Source organism: Castor canadensis, chromosome X (genome assembly GCF_047511655.1).
Source record: "Castor canadensis chromosome X, mCasCan1.hap1v2, whole genome shotgun sequence".
NCBI lineage: Eukaryota > Metazoa > Chordata > Mammalia > Rodentia > Castoridae > Castor > Castor canadensis.
The window spans coordinates 61,911,881-61,935,815 of record NC_133405.1 but is presented as its reverse complement, the minus strand read 5'-3'; the positions used below and the strand labels follow the sequence as shown (position 1 = coordinate 61,935,815).

The window sequence follows — 23,935 nt, the reverse complement described above, 5'->3', positions numbered from 1 at the left end:
AAATAAGAAGGAAAAGAGGAATGTCTCTAGGATATCATTTCTGAAGGTAACAATACCAACTGGGCTGCTATAATAAAAATCATTTAGCTCTTGTATTACTCTAGCCATCACGATGGAATATAGCAACTTTTAATGTATTGAAATAAGAGGCCAAAGTTTAAAAAGACAACAAAATGTGACCTACACATGCAGGATATGACAGAATACAGACAAAATCAAAGTCACAAGGGCTTCCTCCATATGGTATCCCTAAAATGCACAATTCTAGGATGGCTGTAGATCAAGTCAATTTTTACATAGTACAAAAACCATTATAATTTACACGCATGTGTCTAGAAAAGTATGAAAATATGCATGTGTTCAAAAGTAAATACATGCTAAAAGATTTTTTTGTTGAAAGACACTAATTTTTATTTTGATGGTACTGGCATTTGAACTCAGGGCAGTTTGCTAGGCAGGCACTCTACCACATGAGACACTCTACCAGCCCTTTCTTGGTTAAGAAGTTTTCAAGATAAGGTGTCACAAAATATTTACCCGGGCTGACTTTGAACCACAATTCTCCTGACCTCTGCTTACTGAATAGCTCCTGAGCCACCAGTGCCAGGGTTAAACACACACTATTTAAATGAACATTCATTGAAGGATTTTAAGCATTTTGTGAACTTCTTGAGATTTCAGGTTAATTAGGTAAAGAGGTGACAAGAAAGAAATTTCATCTCTTTCCTTATCTCCTTTCCTCTCTCTACCTTCCTCCTTCTTTTCTTTGCATGTACATATGCATTTGGAGACATTTTAAGAAAATAGATTTCCAAAGAACACTACACTTACAATCTTTGGAAGACTAAAGATTTTTTAAAACAATGAGCCAAAAAATATTATAAATTACAGGATAGTACATAAGAGCATAGTGTGAAAATTTTCCATTCAGAACCATTTCTACTTCATAATTATACTTAATCATCATGTTGTGATAGCTGTTTTTCTAAATTTAATTTCATTCTCTTTTATTATAGAAAGCTTGGATGCTTCCCCTTTGGATTCTCCAGTGCATGTCTTTTTTAAAAATATTAAATAATGTTAAAGTTTGACTATTTTATAAACCATTCTTCCAATGATCTCATAATAATTCGCAATATATCATATTTTAAATAATAAAATTTGTCTGAAAAAAAGATAAAAAATACCAACATGGATTTCAATAATTCACACCACTATTAGCTTCAAGATATATTAATCAAAAAAAGTTACATCTAAGCTACTTATAAAGTTGGATAGTATTCATCTTAACAGAATGGAACACTGACCAAATCATGTTTCCTGAATACCACTGTATATTTATATTATTTTACTATGTAAATTAAAGGTATGTAATGTAATGTTGTAACCTGAATATATTGCTAAATTTTTACTATCAGAAAGCAAATTAAAATATTCACTTTCTCATACAGTTGCCTTTATTGGTGGTAAGATGACATAAACTCTAGTCTTAGCAAATTTCAAGTATTCAATTCAATATTATTATCTAAAGACATCACTTAAGATTGAAATGAGTAGAAAAATTTCAGCCTTCTTCCTCTGTAGTTTATAATGTCTTTCTTTTCACTTTCATATGAATGAGCTTGTAGAATCTAGAACATTTTGTAAAATTGCTTTGAATTTGTCTTATGCAATTTTTACTATGTTTTTAAAACATAACTAAAAGACAGAGCTCACCAAAATATGTGGTGGGGCATTGGAGGTATATTTAATTTGTTTTAAATTTGAGAATTTTGAAAACTGATAGTTTTCACACATGGTGTATGTTATTATTTGATTAGATACTTTTAATAATTTTCCATAACTTCTTGTAAAATAAATTTCATTGTCCATTACCTGGAAAAAAATTATGTTTAAAAATATATGGCAACAGATTTTCATACACGTTTAGAATGACTCACCTAAGTAAATCTGTGCTGTTGCAGATGGCTTTTACATTCCTCCAATTGGCACCACTTAATGTGATATAGAAAGTAGGGCTTTTCTGAATTTTTCTTCAAATAAAATATTGTTTCTTATATTTGCCAAGGGTAACAAGTAAATATTTGACTTTTATCAGTTAACTAAATTAGTTGAGAACAGAAAGATCAATCAGATTACTCTGAATATTTTGTTCATTCTTGATTGACTATCATTAACATAGAGGAAGGTATTGAGTTTAGCTTTAAAAGAAAAGTTTTACGAATTAACATGGAATTTTTCATTAGGAATTCAAGTGTAAACAGTGTGAACATAAAATAATAGCAAAGCAGAAAGGTAAAGAACTTCTAACTTACTTCTGTTATTGTATCTTTAGTTTTTTATACCAGTCTTTACTAAACCATTAACCTGAATATTGTTTTTTACTCTGTACTCTTCTTGGATGTTCATTCTTACAATACGCTATTGCAAAATCTAGTCCCTGATATGAGAGACTAAAAAATATTTGAAATCTAAAATGAACATGCCTAATAATATACAGAAATTATTTATTTCACAGAGATAGACGTTGAAGGGGTAAAGAAAAACAGATTATTTGCACAAATTTATGCAAAAATGTAACGATAGATCTTGGGTTAAAACCAGAGTCTCAAAATTATATTTAAATTTTACAGAAAATCACAGATCATATTGTGCTGTGTCTACTCTGCCAGACAATATTGTGGAGGATCATTGTCATATCATTATTGTATAGCTCACGGGAGTTTTCAGTCACAATAACACTAACATTTAACACTTATCTAAACTGCAGTTTCTTTGTATATTAAAGAGGTGGTAGAAGGATTAAATGTATGCAAAAAGAGACTTCTTGGCCTATACTGTGTGTAACAAATACCAGTGTATTTTAGCATTTTCCTAAAATATTTGGAAATTTATATTTTCATAATTTTGAATACAAATATTTGATATCATATTAGATAAATAACGTACTGTTTATGAAATGACAAAAACTTTAATTGTATCAATACTATTTCATTGGGAAAATTTTCTTCACAGTAAAATACACACACAAATGCACATACTCACACACAAGCACACACACACAAACCAAAAATACAATGCTAAAGACCAGAAATCAGAGCTAAATTTTATTCAAAAGGCTAACAAATCTTTAGTTAGAAGGGCATACAAAATCAGGGTTTTATTTACAAGTGCATGGTCCTATTCAATTCAAATAGAACCCCTTTTAACAGATACAGTAAGAACAGTACAATGATTCAGTTAAGAAACCATATGAAGAATTAAATAATTTTAAAATACAAACATACAGTATGTGTATATATATACACTATGTATTTAAAATATTCAAAAAATTTGAAAAAAGATATGTATATTTATCTTCCATTATTTGACATAAGGCTTTGTCCAATATATATTTATTGATTAGCACCATGAACAATTTTTATTTCACAAACCACATGAATAATACATAGTCTGTGATTTCCAGTTTTGTGTCACATACAATGAAATATATTTCTAAAAACTCTTGAACAGCTTTCAGAGTTTGGAATAATTCTATAGTTTTATAGTACTTTTACTAAATCTTCTGCAGTTCTTTTTTTTCTTGTATTTATATGTGCATACAATGTTTGGGTCATTTCTCCCCTCTTCTCCTCACCTGCTCCCTTACTCCTCCACTTCCTCCCTCTCACCCCACCCCCTCACTACCAGGCAGAAACTATTTTGACCTTATCTCTAATTTTGTTGAAGAGAGAGTATAAGCAATAATAGGAAGGACCAAGGATTTTTGCTAGTTGAGATAAGGATAGTTATACAGGGAGTTGACTTGCATTGCTTTCCTGTGCATGTGTGTTATCTTCTAAATTAATTCTTCCCCAACTAACCTTTTCTCTAGTTCCTGATCCCTTCTTCTATTGACCTCTGTCACTTTAAAATATCTGCATTAGTTTGTCCTGCAGTTCTCTTGATGAGACATAATTCCCTAGTGGGTCTTTTTAGCATTTTGCCCAAGTCTTTTGGAAAATTTCATTTTTGAGGCAATTATTTTTATTCATATTTTGTGGATTCCTGTAAGATTTAGTTTCAATAGTAAGTGCTGCTGATATAAATAAATGTATGAAGTTAAACTTTTTCAATGTGTAAAACTCATTTTTCAACAGAATTGAGTGGGTACATTGAAAGTAGATCCTGGATGAGGGGATAAAGTTCACTGAGGTCATCTAATCCATATGTTTTATTCACTGCAACAATAAAAAGCTTAGTTTAGTCAATGCATGGATTAAGTAGAAGGCTGTCAAAAGTTTCTAATATATTAATATGTAGGTATTTAATATATCAAAATAAGATGCCCAATTATGGAATTTTGTCTATAACATAGCACTGTATTTACAAATATAAACTGATTTTTTGACAATTCTAAAATATCTACAAATTTGTATGCAGTTTGCACATATTCTTAATAATTAATTGAATGCTACATGACAACACCAGCAGGTAGTTTCAGTTACAAATTTTTGAATGAGAAGAATATATGCATGATTTTTAAACAGCTAAAATCAGTGTATTTCATATTTCATGTGCAGATACAATCACCTCTTGGATTTTATTAAAATGTAGATTTAATATATTATAATAATTATATTAACATGTTATAATAATTATGTATTATGTAATATTATATAGAAAGAGTGAGTCCCAAAAATTTTTAAAGAAAAAGATTATATTGATGAATACAGGGTTAAAGTTTTATCTTTGATTCCACCAATTCCTTTTGCTACAGGGAATAAAATGTGTTTGCTAAGAGATAAACTTTCCAAGCTTTTTTTTTTTGTAACCTAATGTAAAATATTAAAGGCTTCATGATAAGAAAGAGAATAAATCTGATTAATAGCAGCTAGTTTAATGAAAAAGGCACACATTTATGATTTTCTGTGTTTTTTAAAAAAATAATTGACTAAGCTTTTGTGTCATGATCATAAAATAGTTAAGTAGATAGATCAAAATAAAAACTTTAATCATGTCAAATTCTTCTTAGGCTAAAAGTAATGATTTTTTAGATAGTTGAAATGTAGGAAACAGAAAGGTGATCATTAAGTATTCAAGCAATTATTAAAGTTTGATTTTCCAATCAATTTACATAATTTCAAACATTTTATTAATCTAAGGATATTTATAGAACTTATATGAAAATACAAGAATGTTTAGCAATGACATTTTAGTTCATATGATAGTAGGAATTCTGCTTATTAATAATATCTAGGCATAGATATCAATAATTTGGTAGCTACATAAACAGAGATACTTACATTTTATATCCAGGATGAATGCTTTTGGGGCATATTCATTTGTGTATAGCCTCATTAATCAAAACAAAAACTTATCAAATGAAAGATTTCATCACATTCAAATCAAAATATTAATAACTTTTTAAACAGGGAAAGTTTAAAGACTCATTTTCTGGGTTTTTTATCATCTACAGTGAAAACTTCCTGTTAGAATGAAGGGAATCTTAAACTCCTTATAAGAAAGCAGATGTGCCCATCTTGGCAACATAAGCATAGAATTGCAATGCAAACCTGAAGTTATCTAAAAACAAAACAAAAATATATCTGGATTAGATAATATTATATAACATAAAATATATAACACAAAGCATAGAGTATTTTTGTCTTCCTTCTTTTACTCCCATATTTTCTTGTTTTGTTATTATCTTTATATAATGTATACATATGGCCAAGCAACCTCTGGCACTATGTCTTTTGTTCACCTTAGTGTTTTTGTTACACAGTAAGCTCTGAACCATAATAAATAATCAACGAATACATTTTGAGTCAATGAGTGTAATAAATTTTGGTGCTTTAAACTTTGGGTTCCTGTCCTAATAAAGTTAGTAGAAGTATTCTTTTTTTTAGCTCAAATGACGTGAATAATACAGGGTTTCAGAAGCCCTTATTAATGGACAATACATGATTTGCAAATCAAGTTAATGATGAATAGGATATTTCCTATGAACGAAATGAGTTACCACAAAATCTGATAAATGGGCATTTTGGAAATTTTCATATAAAGGACAAGAAATGTGTCAGATTGAGGAATGCCCTAATTTTTTTTATATCCTTCCTTTTATGTTGGAATGAAATGAGTGTTTCTGGATAATTCATGTATATTGAGCCTCCAAAAATCAACATGATTTCATTAATTCCAAAAATATTTATCAAATGCTGAATAGTGCCAGACTATATTTAGTCTGTTCTTTGTGTCAATTTTCCTAAATTTTCTAGAGTACACTAGTGAACAAAAGATTTTAACAAAATTGTTGTAAGTGTATTCATTATGAAATTATATTCTCCTGCATAACTTATCTTTTGCCACAGACTATGACTGGGATTTGATCATATATTGTCAGAAAATACTTTTGCCTATGTAAAAGCTTTGTTGTTAGTGATATTTTTTTCAGGAAATCTCACATACTTGCTAAATTTTTAGGTTTACATTCCTAAAACATATCTTTTATATGTTTTGTAACATATAAATTCTGATTTAGATTACATGATTGTGAATTATATGTTTTACAGTGTACGCCACTCAAATTATTTGAAATATAGGGCAAAGTGAATGCTGAGAATATTATGTGCCCATGCCTAAAGATGCTCACTTTTCAAAATGAAGGTGTTTGGCATAAGTTCTCACAGTTTAGTGATATTTACATACAGTTTTCTGTTGAAAGAATAATGATACATATCTTACATTTTCAGATATTATGCAATTGATTGTGTGGAAGTGGATAGAAAAATAAAATAATTAACAAATTCATACCTGAGATTCCCTGCAGCCTGCCAGAGATGAGGTAGCTGCTCTGCCAAGAGCTATCATGGGAGGTTATTGAAAGAGCTTTGAAAATGGTTAAGGAAAGCTGATTCAGGCAATCTGTGCTTTCTACTGGGTACTCTAAGTCCCTGAGAGGAGAAGAAACTGACTCAAGGGCCCACAAAAAGATGTCAAGCTTAGAAAATAAGAGATGGGGAGAAAGCAAGATGGCAACTAGCAGGAGGAAGCAGAAAGCATGCTTCCTAAAGTAAAATCTTGGACAGATGCTAGAGATACACCTTGCAGGAAAAACAACCAAGAAGAGGTAAAACTCCAACTCCTCCATGGTCCCAGCCCATGCATAACATCCCCACTCACAGTAAATAGAGAAACCAAGAGGGCTCCTGTGCTACCAGACACAAGCTCCTACTGGCTTGAGAGAAGCAGACCAACAGGTGAGCTAAGCGGCATGCAGTACTCACACAAACAATCCTGGGCCAGATCTGCATAGCCCCCTGGACAGACTGACCCCCACACAGGGAAAAAAGAGAAAAAAAATTGAATAATAAACAATAACAACAACAAAAAGACACATAGCAAAGAGGGCAGGGCATCCTGAATTCTGAAAGGTCAGGGAAGGGCAATCCCTCACAGAACTGTAAATAAACAAGCCAATCTGAGAAGGCAGGAGTGGCAGCCCCCACCCAGGAACCTTGGAGCAGAAAAACTTGTAACAGTGACTGTTATGAAGAGGGTTCTACTGGAGAGTGGGGAAGGGGCACTTCCCATACGATCTGTAAATAAACAAGCTGACCGGAGAAGGCGGGTATAGTGCCACCTCCTCCAATGTGTTTGCAGAAGGGAAAGATTGTAACAGTGGCAGTCCCCTCCAGGAGAACTCTAAATAAACAAAGCTTGTGGGGCTAGGTCAGTGTTAAACTCACTCCTGAGATCTGCAATTGATAAAGCCTCCTGCAACAGCTGGTTGACAGCAGCAGGAAGGTGAGCTATAGCCTCAGATAGACATTCAAAAAGCTGTCTCAAGACTCTTTCCTTTTTTTCTTCTTTTCTTTTCCTTTGATGAGAAAACAACAGAATGAGAACGGAAAGCTGAAGGACTAACTGAAACTGTATTGCATTTGAACTTCAGATTTTTGTTTTGTTTTGGTTTTGTTTTTTGGTTTTATTTGTTTGTTTTTTCTGTTTGTCTGTTTGTTTGGTTTTTTTCCCCTTTGATGAGACAAAGACCGAACTACTTCTGAGACACTATTTCCAGGATTGGGAAGCTGAGGGACTAACACCAAAATTATTGCATTTGAACTTGGGGATTTTTTTTTAAACCTCTCTCTGTCTCTCTAATACCTCTTTAACTTACTGTTGATTAGTACACTATCTCTTCCTGTTTATTTCTTTGGCACTGGATTTTTTATTGTTGTTCATTTGTTTGTTCGTTATAGTTGTGTGTTGTTTGTTTGTCCCTTTTTCTTTTCCTTCTTTCCTTTCCCTCTCTTCTCACCCTTGCATTCTACATATCACCATTGTTATTATTACAATCTAGATAATACTGAATTACACACAGTACAGGGACAATAACAATAACAAGGGCAATGATGGGAGGATGGAAAAAAGAGGGAAACCAGTTTTCCCCCAGTAATAAATTTGTCCAGGAACCAGAAAGAAATGAAGAAAATAGATACTCAGATCCAGACTCCAACAAAATGAACATAAACTACACCAAAGAACCCAATGAAGCACAAAATATCACTCTGAAAGAAGAACTCCTGCAAGTAATCAATGAGAACTTTATAGAGATGATACTGAATATGGTCAACCAAAATGTACAGGAGACACTCAAGAAATTACAAGACAACAAAAATAGAGAATTTGAGAAAGCACAGAACAAATAAAAGAAACTATAGAACCACTGTATAAACACCAAAGTGAAACAAAGAACAAGATAAATGAAGAGATAAATGGACTCAGGATGAAAATATACAATATTAAAGAAGAAGCAACTCAGGATATGGAAAACCTCAGAAAAAAGAACAAAAGAGAAATGCAAAACAAATTGGAAGGCCAATCCAGCAGAATAGAACAAGCAGAAGACAGAATCTCAGACTCGAAGATGAAATGGTAATTAAAGGAAAAACCAAAGAACTATTAGTTAAACAACTCAAGACCTGTGGGAAAAAAAGCAAGAACTTACTGACCATCAAAAGACCAAACCTGAGAATCATGGGCATTGAAGAAGGAGAAGAGGTACAAGCAAAGGGAATGCATAATATATTCAACAAAATAATTACAGAAAATTTCCCAAATCTAGAGAAATCTATGACCATAGAGGTGCAAGAGACCCCCAGAACACCAAACAGACCTGACCAAAATATAACTACCCCATGGCATATTATCATTAAAACAACAAATACAGAGCCTCGAGAAAGAATATTGAAGGCTGTAAGAGAGAAAAAACAAATAACATACAAAGGTAAACCCATCCAAATCACAGCAGACTTCTCAAAGAAACATGAAAATCAAGAAGAGTTTGGGGTGAGGTCTTCCGTGCACGGAATGAAAATAACTTCAACCCTAGGATAATCTACCAAGCAAAACTATCATTTAAAATAGATGGAGCAATAAAAGTCTTCCATGATAAGCAGAAACTAAAACAATATATGACCACAAAACCACCACTACAAAAGATTCCTCAAGAGATTCTACACACAGAAAGTGAAACTCAACATAACCATGAAAGGGTAGGCAGTACCAAACTACAGGAAAACAAAAGAAAAGAAAGTAGAGAGTAACACTGATTTAGGTACAAACAATGAAATCTTCAAACAACTAAGACAACTAAATGAAAGGAATCACCACATAACTATCAGTACTAATGCTTAATGTTAACGGACTTAATTCCTCCATCAAAAGGCATTGTTTGACAAACTGGATTAAAAAGGAAGACACAACAATTTGTTGCTTACAGGAGACCCATCTCACTGATAGAAACAAGCATAGGCTAAGGAAGAAGATTTACCAAGCCAATGGCCCCTGAAAACAGGCAGGAGTAACAATACTTATCTCTGACAAAGTAGACTTCAACCCTACATTGATCAAAGGAGATAAAGAAGGACATTCCATACTAATAAAAGGGGAAATAGACCAAAAGGAAATAATAATTATCAACCTATATGCACCCAATGTCAACGCACCCAATTTCATCAAACATACCTTGAAGGAACTAAAAGCATATATTAACTCCAACACAGTGGTCGTGGGAGACTTTAACACCCTACTATCATCAACAGATAGGTCATCTAAACAAAAACTCAATAAAGAAATCCTAGATCTAAAATATACCATATATCAAATGGACCAACTTCTATACAATATGCATTCTTCTCAGCAGCCCACAGATTCTGCTCCAAAATAGATCATATCCTAGGGCACAAAGCAAGCTTCAGCAAATAAAAGAAAATAGAAATTATACCATGCATTCTATCTGATCACAATGCAATAAAACTAGAACTCAACAGCAAAAATAAAGACAAAAAACCTGCAAACAGCTGGAAACCAAGTAACTCATTGCTTAATGGACAATGAGTCATTGATGAAATAAAAGAGGAAATTAAAAAGTTCCTGGAAGGCAATGAAAATGAAAACACAACATACCAGAACCTACAAGACACAAAAAGGCAGACCTGAGAGGAAAGTTTATAGCCATGAATGAATATATTAAAAAGACTGAAAGATCTCAAATCAATGACCTAATGATACATCTCAAACTCCTAGAAAAACAAGAACAAGCAAATCTCAAAACAAGAAGAAGGAAAGAAATAATAAAAATAAGAAGTGAAATCAATGAAATAGAAACCAAAAAACACAGACAAACAATTAATGAAACAAAAAGTAGGTTCTTTGAAAAAATAAGCAAGATTGAGACCATTGGCAAACCTGACAAAAATGAGGAGAGAAAAAAACCCAAATTAGTAAAATCAGGAATGCAAAAGGGGAGATAACAACAAACACCATGGAAGTCCAGGAAATCTTCAGTGACTACGTTGAGAACCTATATTCAAATAAATTCAAAAATCTTAAAGAAATGGACTCATGATCTAGATACTCATGTTCACAAAAACTGAACCAAGAGGACAATAATCCCCTGAATATACGTATAACACAAAATGAAATTGAAGCAGCAATCAAGAGTCTCCCAAAAAAGAAAAGTCCAGGAACTGATGAATTCTCTGCTGAATTCTATCAGACCTTTACAAAAGAACTAATACCAACCTTCCTTAAACTGTTCCACAAAATAGAAAGGGAAGGAAAACTGCCTCACACATTTTATGAAGCCAGTAAAGCACTTATCCCAATACCAGGCAAAGACATATCCAAAAAGGAAAACTATAGGCTAATCTCCTTAATGAACACTGATGCAAAAATCCTCAATAAAAGAATGGCAAACCGAATTCAACAACACATCAAAAAGATCACTCACCACAACCAAGTAGGCTTCATCCCAGGAATGCCGGGGTGGTTCAACATATGAAAATCAATAAACATAGTAAACCACATTAACAGAAGCAAAGATAAAAAACACTTGATCATCTCAATAGATGCAGAAAAAGCCTTTGATAAGATCCAACACCACTTCATGATAAAAGCCCTATGAAAACAAAGAATAGAAGGAAAGTACCTCAACATTATAAAAGCTATATATGACTAACATACAGCCAGCATTATACTTAACGTTGAACAACTGAAACCATTCCCTCTAAAATCAGGAATGAGAAAAGGATGCCCACTACCTCCACTCCTATTTAAGGTAGTCATGGAATTCCTAGCCAGAGCAATTAGGCAAGAAGAAGGAATAAAAGGAACACAAACAGGTAAAGAAACTGTCAATATATCCCTGTTTGCAGATGACATGATCCTATACCTTAAAGACACAAAAAACTCTACTCAGAAGCTTGTAGACATCATCAATAGCTATAGCAAGGTAGCAGAGTATAAAATCAACATAGAAAAATCATTAGTATTTCTATACACTAATATTGAACAAACTGAAAAAGAATATATGAAAACAATTCCACTTAAAATAGCCTCAAAAAAAAATCAAATACCTAGGTATAAACTTAACAAAGGATGTGAATGACCTCTGTAAGAAAAACTATAAACTTCTGAAGAAAGAGATTGAGGAAGACTATAGAAAGTGGAGAGATCTCCCATGCTCATGGATTGGTAGAATCAAAATAGTAAAAATGTCTATACTCCCAAAAGTATTCTACATGTTTAATGCAATTTTCATCAAAATCCCAATGACATTCATCAATCAGATCGAAAAATCTACTGTTAAATTTATATGGAAACACAAGAGGCCATGAATAGCCAAGGCAATACTCAGTAAAAAGAACAATGCTGGAGGTATCATAATACACAACTTAAAACTATATTACAAAGTAACTGAAACAAAAACAGCCTGATACATGAAGACCAGTGGAACAGAATAGAGGACCCAGATATGAAGCCACACAACTATAATCGACTTATCTTTGACAAAGGGGCTAAACATATACAATGCACAAAAGACAGCATCTTCAACAAAAACTGCTGGGGAAATTGGTTAGCAGTCTGCAAAAAACTGAAACTAGATCCATGTACATCACCCTATACCAATATTAACTCAAAATGGATCAAGGATCTTAATATCAGACCCCAAACTTTAAAGTTGATACAGGAAAGAGTAGAAAATACTTTGCAACTAATAGGTATAGGCAAGGACTTCTCAATGGAACCCCAGCAGCACAGCAACTAAGAGACAGCATAGATAAATGGGACTTCATAAAACTAAAAATCTTCTGCTCAACAAAAGAAATTGTCTCTAAATTGCAGAGACCACACACACAGTGGGAGAAAATATTTTCCAGCTATGCATCAGACAAAGGACTGATAACAAGAATATATAGGGAACTCCAAAAACTAAACTCTCCCCAAATTAATGAACCAATAATGAAATGGGAAAGTGAACTAAACAGAACTTTCTCAGAAGAAGAAATTTAAATAGCCAAAAAACATGAAAAAATGCTCCCCATCTCTAGCAATAAAGGAAATGCAAATTAAAAGCACACTAAGATTCCACCTCACCCCTGTTAGAATAGCCAACATTAGAAACACCACTAACAACAGGTGTTGGCAAGGATGCAGGTAGAAAGGAACCCTCTTACACTGCTGGTGGGAATGTAAACTAGTGCAACCACTTTGGTAAAATATTTGAAGGCTTCTTAAAAATCTAAACATAGATCTACCATATGATCCAGCAATATCACTCTTGGGATTTTACCCAAAAGAATGCGACTTGTTACTCCAAAAGCACTTGCACACCCATATTTATTGCAGCACTATTCACAATAGCCAAGTTATGGAAACAGTCAAGATGCCCCACTACTGACGAATGGATCAAGAAAATGTGGTATCTATACACACTGGAATTTTATGCAGCCATGAAGAAGAACAAAATGTTATCACTCACTGATAAATGGATGGAATTGGAATTGGAGAACATCATTCTGAGTGAGGTTAGCCTGGCCCAAAAGACCAAACATCATATGTTCTCCCTCATATGCCATCATTAGATCAAGGGCAAAGACAACAAGGTGATTGGACTTTGATCATAAGATAAAAATGAGAGCACACAAGGGAGATATGAGGATAGGTAAGACACCTAAAAAATTAGCTAGTATTTGTTGCCCTCAATGCAGAGAAATTAAAGCAGATACCTTAAAAGCAACTGAGGCCAATAGGAGAAGGGGACGAGGAACTAGAGAAAAGGTTAGATCAAAAAGAATTAACCTAGAAGGTAGCACACATGCACAGGAAATCAATGCGAGTCAACTCCCTGTATAGCTATCCTTATCTCAACTAGCAAAAGCCCTTGTTCCTTCCTATTATTGCTTATACTCTCTCTTCAACAAAATTAGAGATAAGGGCAAAATAGTTTCTGCCAGGTATCAAAGGGGTGGGGGGATAGGGAAGGAGCAGAGTGGGTGGTCAGGGAGGGGGTGGGGGCAGGGGGGAGAAATGACCCAAACATTGTACGCACATATGAATAAAAAAATTAAAAAAAAATTCATCTCTTGCTCTGTCTTTATCATTTGTGTATACATGAGGAAGAAAATTATATTTAATATTATAAGTTGGAATTTCCTAAAATATATTCTAAAAGCCCCCAGTGATATTTGATATTTCCTGTAATAAAATATTGCCTTTGGCAAATAGGTTTCAATATGCATATCATTCTCATATGTTGGAACTCACTGTGTAGTTCTATGGTTGACAAAAGTGAATTCTAATAGAATGTCTTCCCCGAATTTATTTTGTGGTTATTAGATAAGCTGTTTCATTTGTCTTGACCTTATTTCTTCACATGTATACAAAAAACATTGACTAAGATAGCTTGCTAAGGGGTCTGGCTTGTATATTTATTTTATTCTAGGTTAATTATAGTATGTATCTCTTGAAATATGTGAACAATATCAACACACAAAAAATGATTTTCAAAGTGCTATCTGTTACAGTGGTCCTCAGGATTTCCCCTAAATAAAAGGTAAGAAAATCATAATTGCTTATTGACCGAAAACATTTTAATATTTAAGGTTTTAGCAAAAATTGTAACTTTAGCTGTTGTCAGTTTTGAAATGAATAATTCTTTGATCCAGTAGTAGCCTAATTTCTATAGTATCTGAAGACACAGAAGGATCTAGATAGAAAAATTATTATTTATTTGAAGCATTTCTTTCTTTTTAAATAAGATGCTCGTTATATTAATCACCTCTTGGCAGCATTTGGGTTTGTAGTCTTAACCTTTCACCTAATTTAAGAAAGAACTTGATTTGAGCTTCATTATTTTTCTTGGTTTAAAGTCCATGCGATCTATATAAATACAATAACTCTACAACTTACTGGTTTTGAAATCAACAGGAAAAACACCAGAGCAATTAGATTTGCCAATCAAGAAAAAGTGGATGGTTTGGCTCTCCTGCAAAAATGTTTAAAAATATCCCTACTCAAAGAACTAGTATTGATTCATTATTTTGACCTTATAATCTTCAAGTACATAACATATTAGGAACTTGTGGTCAAAAGTTAGTCCATAGCAATTTAGAATATATATTAGATTTCCTATTAATTGAATCTTGATTTATTAGATTTTATTTGTTTGAAGAAGTATAATAAAATTATAATGTACTGAGTTAAGGAGGGGGTATTCATTAACTAGTGAAATTTATACAAAATATTATCTTTCAATTAATCCTAGTTGCAAAGATATTTGATTATTTCCAAAAATGTCTTTAATGTTTTAAATTCTTATTTACCATAAGAAATGATGACCTTTATTTTAAAATGGATTCATTAAAGTATTTTTATTGTATTACTTAAAATTATACATTATAAAACAGCTGCAAAAGTTACTACTCTATTGAAGTAAAAGGGAAATTATAGATTGATGCAAGATACTTGACAAAGAAAAATGCCAACATCACCAATTTTGTGGTGAGCTCAATTAACCTCTAAACTCTCCAAGCATTATCTACTTATTGGTAATTCTCTTTCCCACTTCCTATTACCGTGTATTTCTGATGCATATTGAATATTTTGATATTCAAGTTAGAATTGTGAAGAAGTTGATAAAAATATATGTATGTAATAATATAACATGTTTTGGTATTGTTCCCATGACACATTTTAGCAATGTTTTTATGACTTAAATAAGGACTATTCTTTTTACTTTAAAATATATGTTCCCTTAATTTTGTGCCACAAAGAGCTGAGTTTTTTCTACTGTTTTGTTTCCCAGATAGGATACTTACTTGGGTTATAAATTCTGAAAATGATTTTTAAAATTCAATTGTAAGGGCTTATGTTATAGATCAGTGGTAGTGAGCTTGCCTAGCATGGACAAGGCTCTGTGTTCCATCTCTAACAATGCAAATAAGAAGAACTCAATTATGTTAAAACTAATAATTTATAAAACAATAACAATTTATATTATTATTTCAAGTGTATAAGTAAAAATAATCACCTCTGAACTATTGTGTTTCAAGTTATTAATGAATAAATTTAATTATGAAATATTATACAAGAAAACAATCAGATTGTTAAAAATTAATTTATTAGATATGTTCATTTTATATATTACTCAATTATATTTTAGGTTATACTAAATTATTGACATTCATAATATAACATTTGATTTTATTGATTAATAAAAAATTCATTTTAATCATATGATTCACATAGACTATGATATCTCAAAGGATAAGGACTATATTTATCTTGATGCTACAAAAATCTTGAACAGTGTGTGTACTTTAAATGTCAGTAACCTTTAAATCAAAATTAGGAAGTACTCCCAACTTCAGAGATAAATTTGGAGATGGGCTTTATGTTATGCAAAAAATCTTAATAATTACAATGATTATGTCTGTGAATTACAGTATTAACTTAAAATAATACATATGCTCCCTTAGAGGGGGAAAATGTTTCCCTTTCTTGATCACGTTTTATGTGGTGAATTCAAGTGCTTCTTCAGAGACTGTCTTGGAAATTTTATTCAGAATCTGCTTATTGTCCTGAATTTTGAAGAAAAATGATCAATGTTTGACTCTGATCATTTATAAATCAATTTTCACTTTTCAGCTTGGGAACAAAAGGCCTTGAAAAGGTTTTTAACATGCAATTGGTTTCTTCCTTATTGTTTTCATGTCACTTAATTTTGCTTCTTTTGTTTATACCTCTATACCCATAGAAAGAAGTACAGACACATCACATTCCTTTCTTTCTGACAATTTCAGTTAGCAGTTTCATCACTGTTGTCTAGAGCCAACTGAAATATGAGTCTTAAAAATGAAAAGCAAGTATCTTATTACTTATCTGCCTAAAGCAGTCCTCTTTTCATTCCCGTAGATTTGAAACATATGTTTAAACATACAAATATTGAAAGGTATTATTTATTGCAATAGGAAATGGTGCTACTGTGTGTGTGTGTGTGTGTGTGTGTGTGTGTGTGTATCTTGTCATTGAATTGTAGCTATCATATGAAGGGTGGGGAGTTGCAGAATTCTGTTTAGAAGATCAATTGTACCCCAAGAATTTTCTGAAAGTACCGTTAATTTTTTTATTTCAGCTTGTATTACCATTTAAATTATGTTGCTTTTAGTTGAAATATATTGTGATGAAACATATTGTGATGAAAATCAATACACTGTGTATATGTCAATGGAACTTAAGATATTTAACAATTTTTAATGAATGTTTATGATTGTATAGAAATACTACTTTGACTTTTACACCTGCATTTTTCTGCCTCTGACTTACTACTTGTTTCTTAGATTTGATATTTGTTTTACAATACTTCAATTTCATTCAAAGTAGTTTTATACAAGTTCAAGCTATTTATCTTTTGAGTTTTCATTCCTATATGCACAGTACAACATATGTTCTAAAAGAAAGGAGCAGTCAGGAAATAATTTTTACCATTGGCCTTAAATTTTTACAAAGAGAAAACTTGAGAGCCAGCTATCCAGACTGATACAAAGCCAAGTTTTTATAAAGATGTACTTACTTTGTTTCAAAATAAATTTTTCTACTTGTTCTATGATCTCCTAGTGATTTTAGAAGATGTCACTTAGTGATACAATGCCTGAATTTATCTAAACCAAGTTTTTATAAAGATGTACTTACTTTGTTTCAAAATAAATTTTTCTACTTGTTCTATGATCTCCTAGTGATTTTGGAAGATGTCACTTAGTGATACAATGCCTGAATTTATCTAAAAAATAATGGTAAATCTTCAATATTCTAATTGTGACAAATAATATGAAAATTTAGTTGTGAAGGGAATACTTTATATATTTCTTAAACTATAAGAATAATTCTCTTGAGCCATTCTCATACTGGTGGCTTTGTTTTTCTTTCTCATTACTATTTTCCACATCAGAATTTAGAGACAGAGCAATATTTATCCAACATAACATTTTTCCTTATGCTGTAGTTCCAGTAGGAAGTTACATGGGAGAAAACTGACATTTCAATAGGGTACTATACATTGAAATCATAGGCAATAAATTTAGAAAATATACTGAGTTCTTGTAAAATGTTAAGTCCCTAAAAATGTGTAAAACCACATTGCCTTAATGGAAATCAGTGCTTCCTGAGAGGTCAGCATTTTGCATAGGTTTGGTCTGATTCCAGATTCCAGAAAAACAAATCACAGAAGACGAAATTCATGGACTATCAGTACTTATCTTTTACTCTCTGTAAAGTAAGGTTGAGCCTGAAAATACAATGTACTGTAGTGCAATTAACATGCATTGATTAATGTTGATGTAAAAATATTTGTAATGTTTAACTTTATTAAAAATCATTTTTTAGCTTTCATTCCTGGACTAAAGAAAGGTACAGTAAAAATCAACACAAAACATAACCATGATGCATGTTTCATTTTAAAGTGAATTGCTGATTTGATTTTATCTTAAAAAATTTTTGATATTTTCACTTTCATACAACAATGTAGTTTCAACTGTTTGCTTCAAACTATGTTTAATGTGTTTAAAATGGACAGATATCTAGGAAGAATATCCAATATGTCATATATCTTAAATACCAGGGTATTTTTCCAAATAGCATGCCATAAATCTTTACATAGAAAAATTAATATGATGTTGTCACTTACTTGATTTACAGTAGTTGCTTTCAAATTATATGTCGATTTCATTAGTTTTTCCTCCAACAGCGCAAGATTTTCAAAATTTAGTCTGAGGAAGCATTAAAGATAAAATTCTATCTTTCTGTATTTTATTCCAAGTTGATCAGTAAGCTGTATATGGTGTAACATGATTAGTAAAATAATTTAAGTTTACATTTTTGTGAATAATATATAACTTGCAAATAATGCATTTTCTTTGTCAAATTTTAATATATAGATTATGTGTGAATCTGTAGTAAGTGAAGGTTGACAGAAAAATTTTATTTTAAACGTGGAGTTTAAGCAATCAGTTAAAATGTGTACAATTTATTGTGCTATTTTAATTTTAAAATGTTATAGGTTTTTCTGAATTTTACAAGTATATTGAACTCATTGTGTGTTTGCAAACATTTGTTTACTGTTCACTTCACATTTGGGGATGGATCCTCATGTTTTCCATCACTATTTAAAAATATAGTTTATTTTACTTCACACAACTTTATTTTAAAGTGTTGTAGTCCATTGATATTTTCATCAAATAGAACTAATAGTTAAAGAATAAATCTTCCTGAAATCATTCATAAATCTGAATCATTATGTAAAGAAGAACCTTACATTTAATCTTTCAATTTGACATAGACATGCTAATAGCGTCATCGATTTTTTTCATTATTTTAAATGTTGCTTCAAACATTTTATTTTAAGTTAGATTAGTCCTCTTGTGATCCTATGTAATTTGTAATAATATCCATGATAAATTTTTGGGTATTATCTAAGTAGTAGAATTTCAAAGGCAACATCTCATTGTCCTTGCTTTTCTGTGTCTGACATATTTTATTCAGCATGATATCTTGATCATAATGATGTGGATATGTAGTAGAAAGAGGACTCGAATGTTAAGTCAGAACACCACAAGATGTGTTGATGTTCTTACACCTGTGTGGATATAGACACTTTACCAAATCATTTAATCTCATAGATTCTCCACTTTATTTTCATTATTTAAAAAATTGCACTATCTGGGCTAGGGACTATGGCTCATGCCTCTAATTCCAGTTACTTGGGAGGTGGAGATTGGAGGATCGCAGTTTGAGGCCACTCTGGGCAAAAAGTTAGCAAGACCTCCCCCATCTCAATCAGTAAGCTGTGTCAGGTGGTGCTTGCCTGTGATTCCCACTACATGAAAGGCTATAGTGGGAAGATGGTGGTCTGAGGTCAGCCAGAGGCAATAACTAAAGCAAAAAAAAAAAAAAAAAAAAAAGGCAGTGGGTGTGGGGATGGCTCAACTGGTAGAGCACCTACCTAAGGCCCTGAGTTCGAACCTCCATACCACCAAAAAAAGTGCAATACTGCATGTTTCTAAAGCATGATAATATAATAATAATAGTAATAGCCACAAAACCCAACAATTGCTAGTACTTAAATGAGTGCTAGTCTAAACATCGTCCCTAAATCTACAAACGTTTTTGATCATTATAACACCTTTATGTACAAGTTTTAATTTCATTTTCTCATTTTTATCTCATTTTTCAGATGTAAAAACTGAAGTAAAGTTGAATAATGTAAGAATTAATGTTACACTCAAAAGCACTATACCTAAGTAAGCCATTATTACCATTACTTAGAGTCTTTGAAACTCCTTCACTAACTATTGAGTAATAATTATTTCAATTTTTGTTTTTATTAAATATTATGCTTTGCTATATTTATAGTGCAATTGGATGCTGCAAGATATAGTAAAAATCATGGTGTATTTTATTGCTATATTTTATGACAATTTTCATATCATATATTGTTTTCCATTTTCCATTATCACCTCCTTTGAGTATACTTGCTACATTTGTCTCATATACTACAATTTCTTAAGTCTATTTTATGTAATTAAATATTAATTGTTTAGATGAAAAAGTCTTCTGTGATCTTAATCATAAATTTATGAAAGTAGGATCATTTCATTCATACAACTTTTCCTTTGAGGCCTGATTGTTTTTTATAGGGATGATAGGCTAGCACTTAGTAGTAAGTGAATTAAATCTACTTCAAGCGATGCTTTACTCACCTGCAAAGAAGAAATTAAAAATATGTATTTGTCAAATCATCCATGGAAAGTGAAGGAAAAATACATTATGAGTATTGATAAATTAATAACTTTCACTTTATTGTTCGCAAGTGCCCTTTTTGGCACATTTTAAATAAGAGCAAGAATTTCATCTGTATCAATACATTTCCTGCTGTCATTGATGTACAGGGTTTGTAAGCAGCATAGTGTCAACTGGTTTGTTTGTTGCTTGCACTTATACCAGTTAACTTTTTTCAAGTTCTTAAGTTTTTAACAGAAAGCTAGACCCTTTTGGTTCTCAGTTTACCCTCAAGGGTCTGTTCTTGAGCTGAATTTCCACGCTTATTAGTATTCAAGAATCAGCTATAATTTAGGTATTCATTACTTTATACTTGAAATGCTGAATTTGAGTCAGGAATAACTGTTTAAGAACAAGAATGTTGGGAAAAAGTAGGTTGAGATGGAAGGATCTAGGAGAGACTACAAGAAATGGATTTTCACTCAGCCAAATAAATCACCTCACCTGTCTTCATCTAACTACTTATTTAACGAAATTTGTGAACACAAAACATAATTCATTTTTCTGGAGGATAGAGTTTTTCCTATGTCAATTATTGAGTAAAAATGCTATTTCACATCATATTTTTTCACAGCCAGAAGTTAATGAAAATGTGTGTGCATAGTTTCCAAGCAACAGATTTATAGCACAGGACATACTATTAATCCCTTCATACTAATTTAGTGTCTTCCTAAATTTCTGTACCAAAGAAGCAAATCAACATTAAGTTTTGTTACTTTTGTTTTACCTTATTGAGAATAAACTATAAATTGTCATAGAAAAATATTTGTGAAAGGAATTAAGTCTTACAAAGCATTAACATTTGGATATTTTATTATCTAAAAATGTTTGCTTCAAAGGATTTATGACAAGTTAATTCTGCCTTATTCATTATATATTACACATTAATACAGAGCTAAAAATGTGCCTCATAATAAAATTTTCTTCCTTTTTAAATGCTTTCATAACGAAGGAAAAAAGGAAGCAAATTTGATATTATTTATCATACAAATGTAGACTATAGGAAGAAAATACTTAACTTTTCAAGACAATGCAGTTATTAAAGTAGAAAATGAGTATAATACTGCAGTATTGTCATTCTTATAAAATTGTTTGGTATAGATTTGAAGCAGAACATAAACTGTGAAAAAATACTTTCTTCAAATCTCAATGTTTGGATTTACACTTTTCTTTTTAAAAACACATAGATGACATAAATGGCAGGGCTAATTGACAACTGCTTGTTAACAAAAGGTTAAAGGACCCATAAGCATTGTGAAAATTCTAAATACTTTGGTTACAGCTAATACGAATGATAATAGCCATTCCATAAAACACAATTTTAATATATTGATTAACTGTCACAGCAAAAAGATAATATAGTACATTATTTCATTTGCACATATCACATGAAAAGGTTTTTCCTTATAAATATAATGTAGAACTGTGTGACATATCTCATTTTATCACCTATGTGATAAAAATATTTGTGTCACAAAAAACACAACTGGTATAATTTGTTACAAGAAACATATTCTCTCATAAATCTACTTCAGCTCGTTATATAGTATTAGTATTCTTACATGAAAATCCACATTAATAATATGAGCATTTAAGTGGAATTTAAAAAATCAGTCTTATATTTTGAGTTTAGAAATATGAATGTCCAATACTTACAGTATAACAAAATAAAATACTATAAAGCAGTTAGTTTTGAAAACTCTGGCCTACCTGCTTACACATGGATAATCTAAACCCATCCTTTATTACAAGAAGTCATCTGTGCTCCATGTATTGACATCTCGTTTTTCCCATCCTTATTGAAATGCTACAATTCTTTCTTGGCCCAATTCAGGAAGGCTTCTGTGATTACCAGTTTAATGGTCTCTTGCTCTAAGTGTTAATGGTACATACAATACTTATAGCTTGTATATCATGCATGGCTGTATTTCAAGATGGAAAACTAGAGTGGAGAACATTTCTTAAACTTGTTTATATTTCATAAACACTCAGTAAATATTTATGAGTTAAATAAATGTGCCCAGAATAATTAACTACTCAATTAGTCAGTTATGACTAGTCTAATTGTCAAAGAACACCCATTGCACGGAGATGCAATCACATTTTGCTAGGGATAGTACTTTTAGTACATTATACAATATCAAATAAAACACAGAAATACTAAACATCTTGTAAATGTTTTGAGTAGATTTCAAAAAATGGGTTCATAATACTGTTTTATTGTTTCTAAATATTTTTAATTTTATTTACTTGTAATTCATTGGTATTAAAATATTATGAATAAATCATTATCATACTTAAATTTTTCTCATTACATGTACACTTAAAAATAACTCATAATATATCCCCTTCCCAATTCTTAAACTAGGACAACAATAACGGGGGGGATTCACTTAGTTTGATACATTAAATTGAACTAATGGGATATCAAGAGTTTTGTAATTGCTATGTTTGTTTTCTCTAAAAAGCTTTTCCTATGGACTATTTTAGAAACTTATATGTCATTATGATATTTTTGTTCTAACAAAAATTAGAGCTTTAAAGACAAATATAGTCACCAAGTAGAGTAAAAAACAGTGGATAATAAGCAAGGAATCAATTACAGTTTTTTTGATTTTTGACCATAGGAGAAAAACCAAAAATAGCAAGCTGAAATAAACTATCTCCACAACCAAAAGAAATACCCCATTTAAACCTTCCTAGTGACTTAATTGAATTGCCAACATTCATAGTGAAGTTACATAGAAGTTGCTTTTCAAGAATACTTATTTTAACTAGAAAGTGACTAAGTGCTTACCTATTAGTCCAACTCTCACCTTCTTTCTTCATTCTAACCATCATTCAGTGGTTACTATTATTTCTCTTGCTTTATAAAATGGGTCAGAACTGATGATTCAGCATATTTTTTTCTTTTTTTTTCTGTCTTAATTGTCAATCATCATAAAATTAATCACTTTTAGCTTCTTACCTGGGTCTACTCTAAGGCAGAAGGTTTTTGAAACATAAGTTAAATGAGTATTTTTTGCTAGAGTACCAATAAAAATTATTACTGAATAGCAACTTTCTCATTAAGTAAACTGTTGATCTGAGACTATAGTTCAGAACTAATGAACTTCAAATTATTTATTATTACTAATTTTGGTCAGCAGTACCAGATGGAAATATTTATGTTTCTTAAAAGTTTAAAGAAACTGTTGAAATTGAGTTTATTAAAACATTTTATTCAATACAATACATCCAAAATACTGCAATCCCAAAACATAATTGAAATAAA

General features: G+C 31.4%; 1 protein-coding gene across 3 annotated transcripts in view; it reads left to right on the top strand.

Moving 5' to 3' along the window:
- Pcdh11x (protocadherin 11 X-linked) overlaps window positions 1-23,935 on the top strand; it is a 633,628-nt gene that overhangs the window by 435,264 nt on the left and 174,429 nt on the right. For 2 of the 3 annotated variants that reach the window (XM_074064461.1, XM_074064459.1), the window contains one exon: window positions 18,211-18,234. The exons of the other annotated variant lie outside the window; for it this stretch is intronic. In XM_074064461.1, the coding sequence (XP_073920562.1) occupies window positions 18,211-18,234 (24 nt within the window). The remainder of the gene's footprint in view (window positions 1-18,210; window positions 18,235-23,935) is intronic. 3 annotated transcript variants of the gene reach the window in all.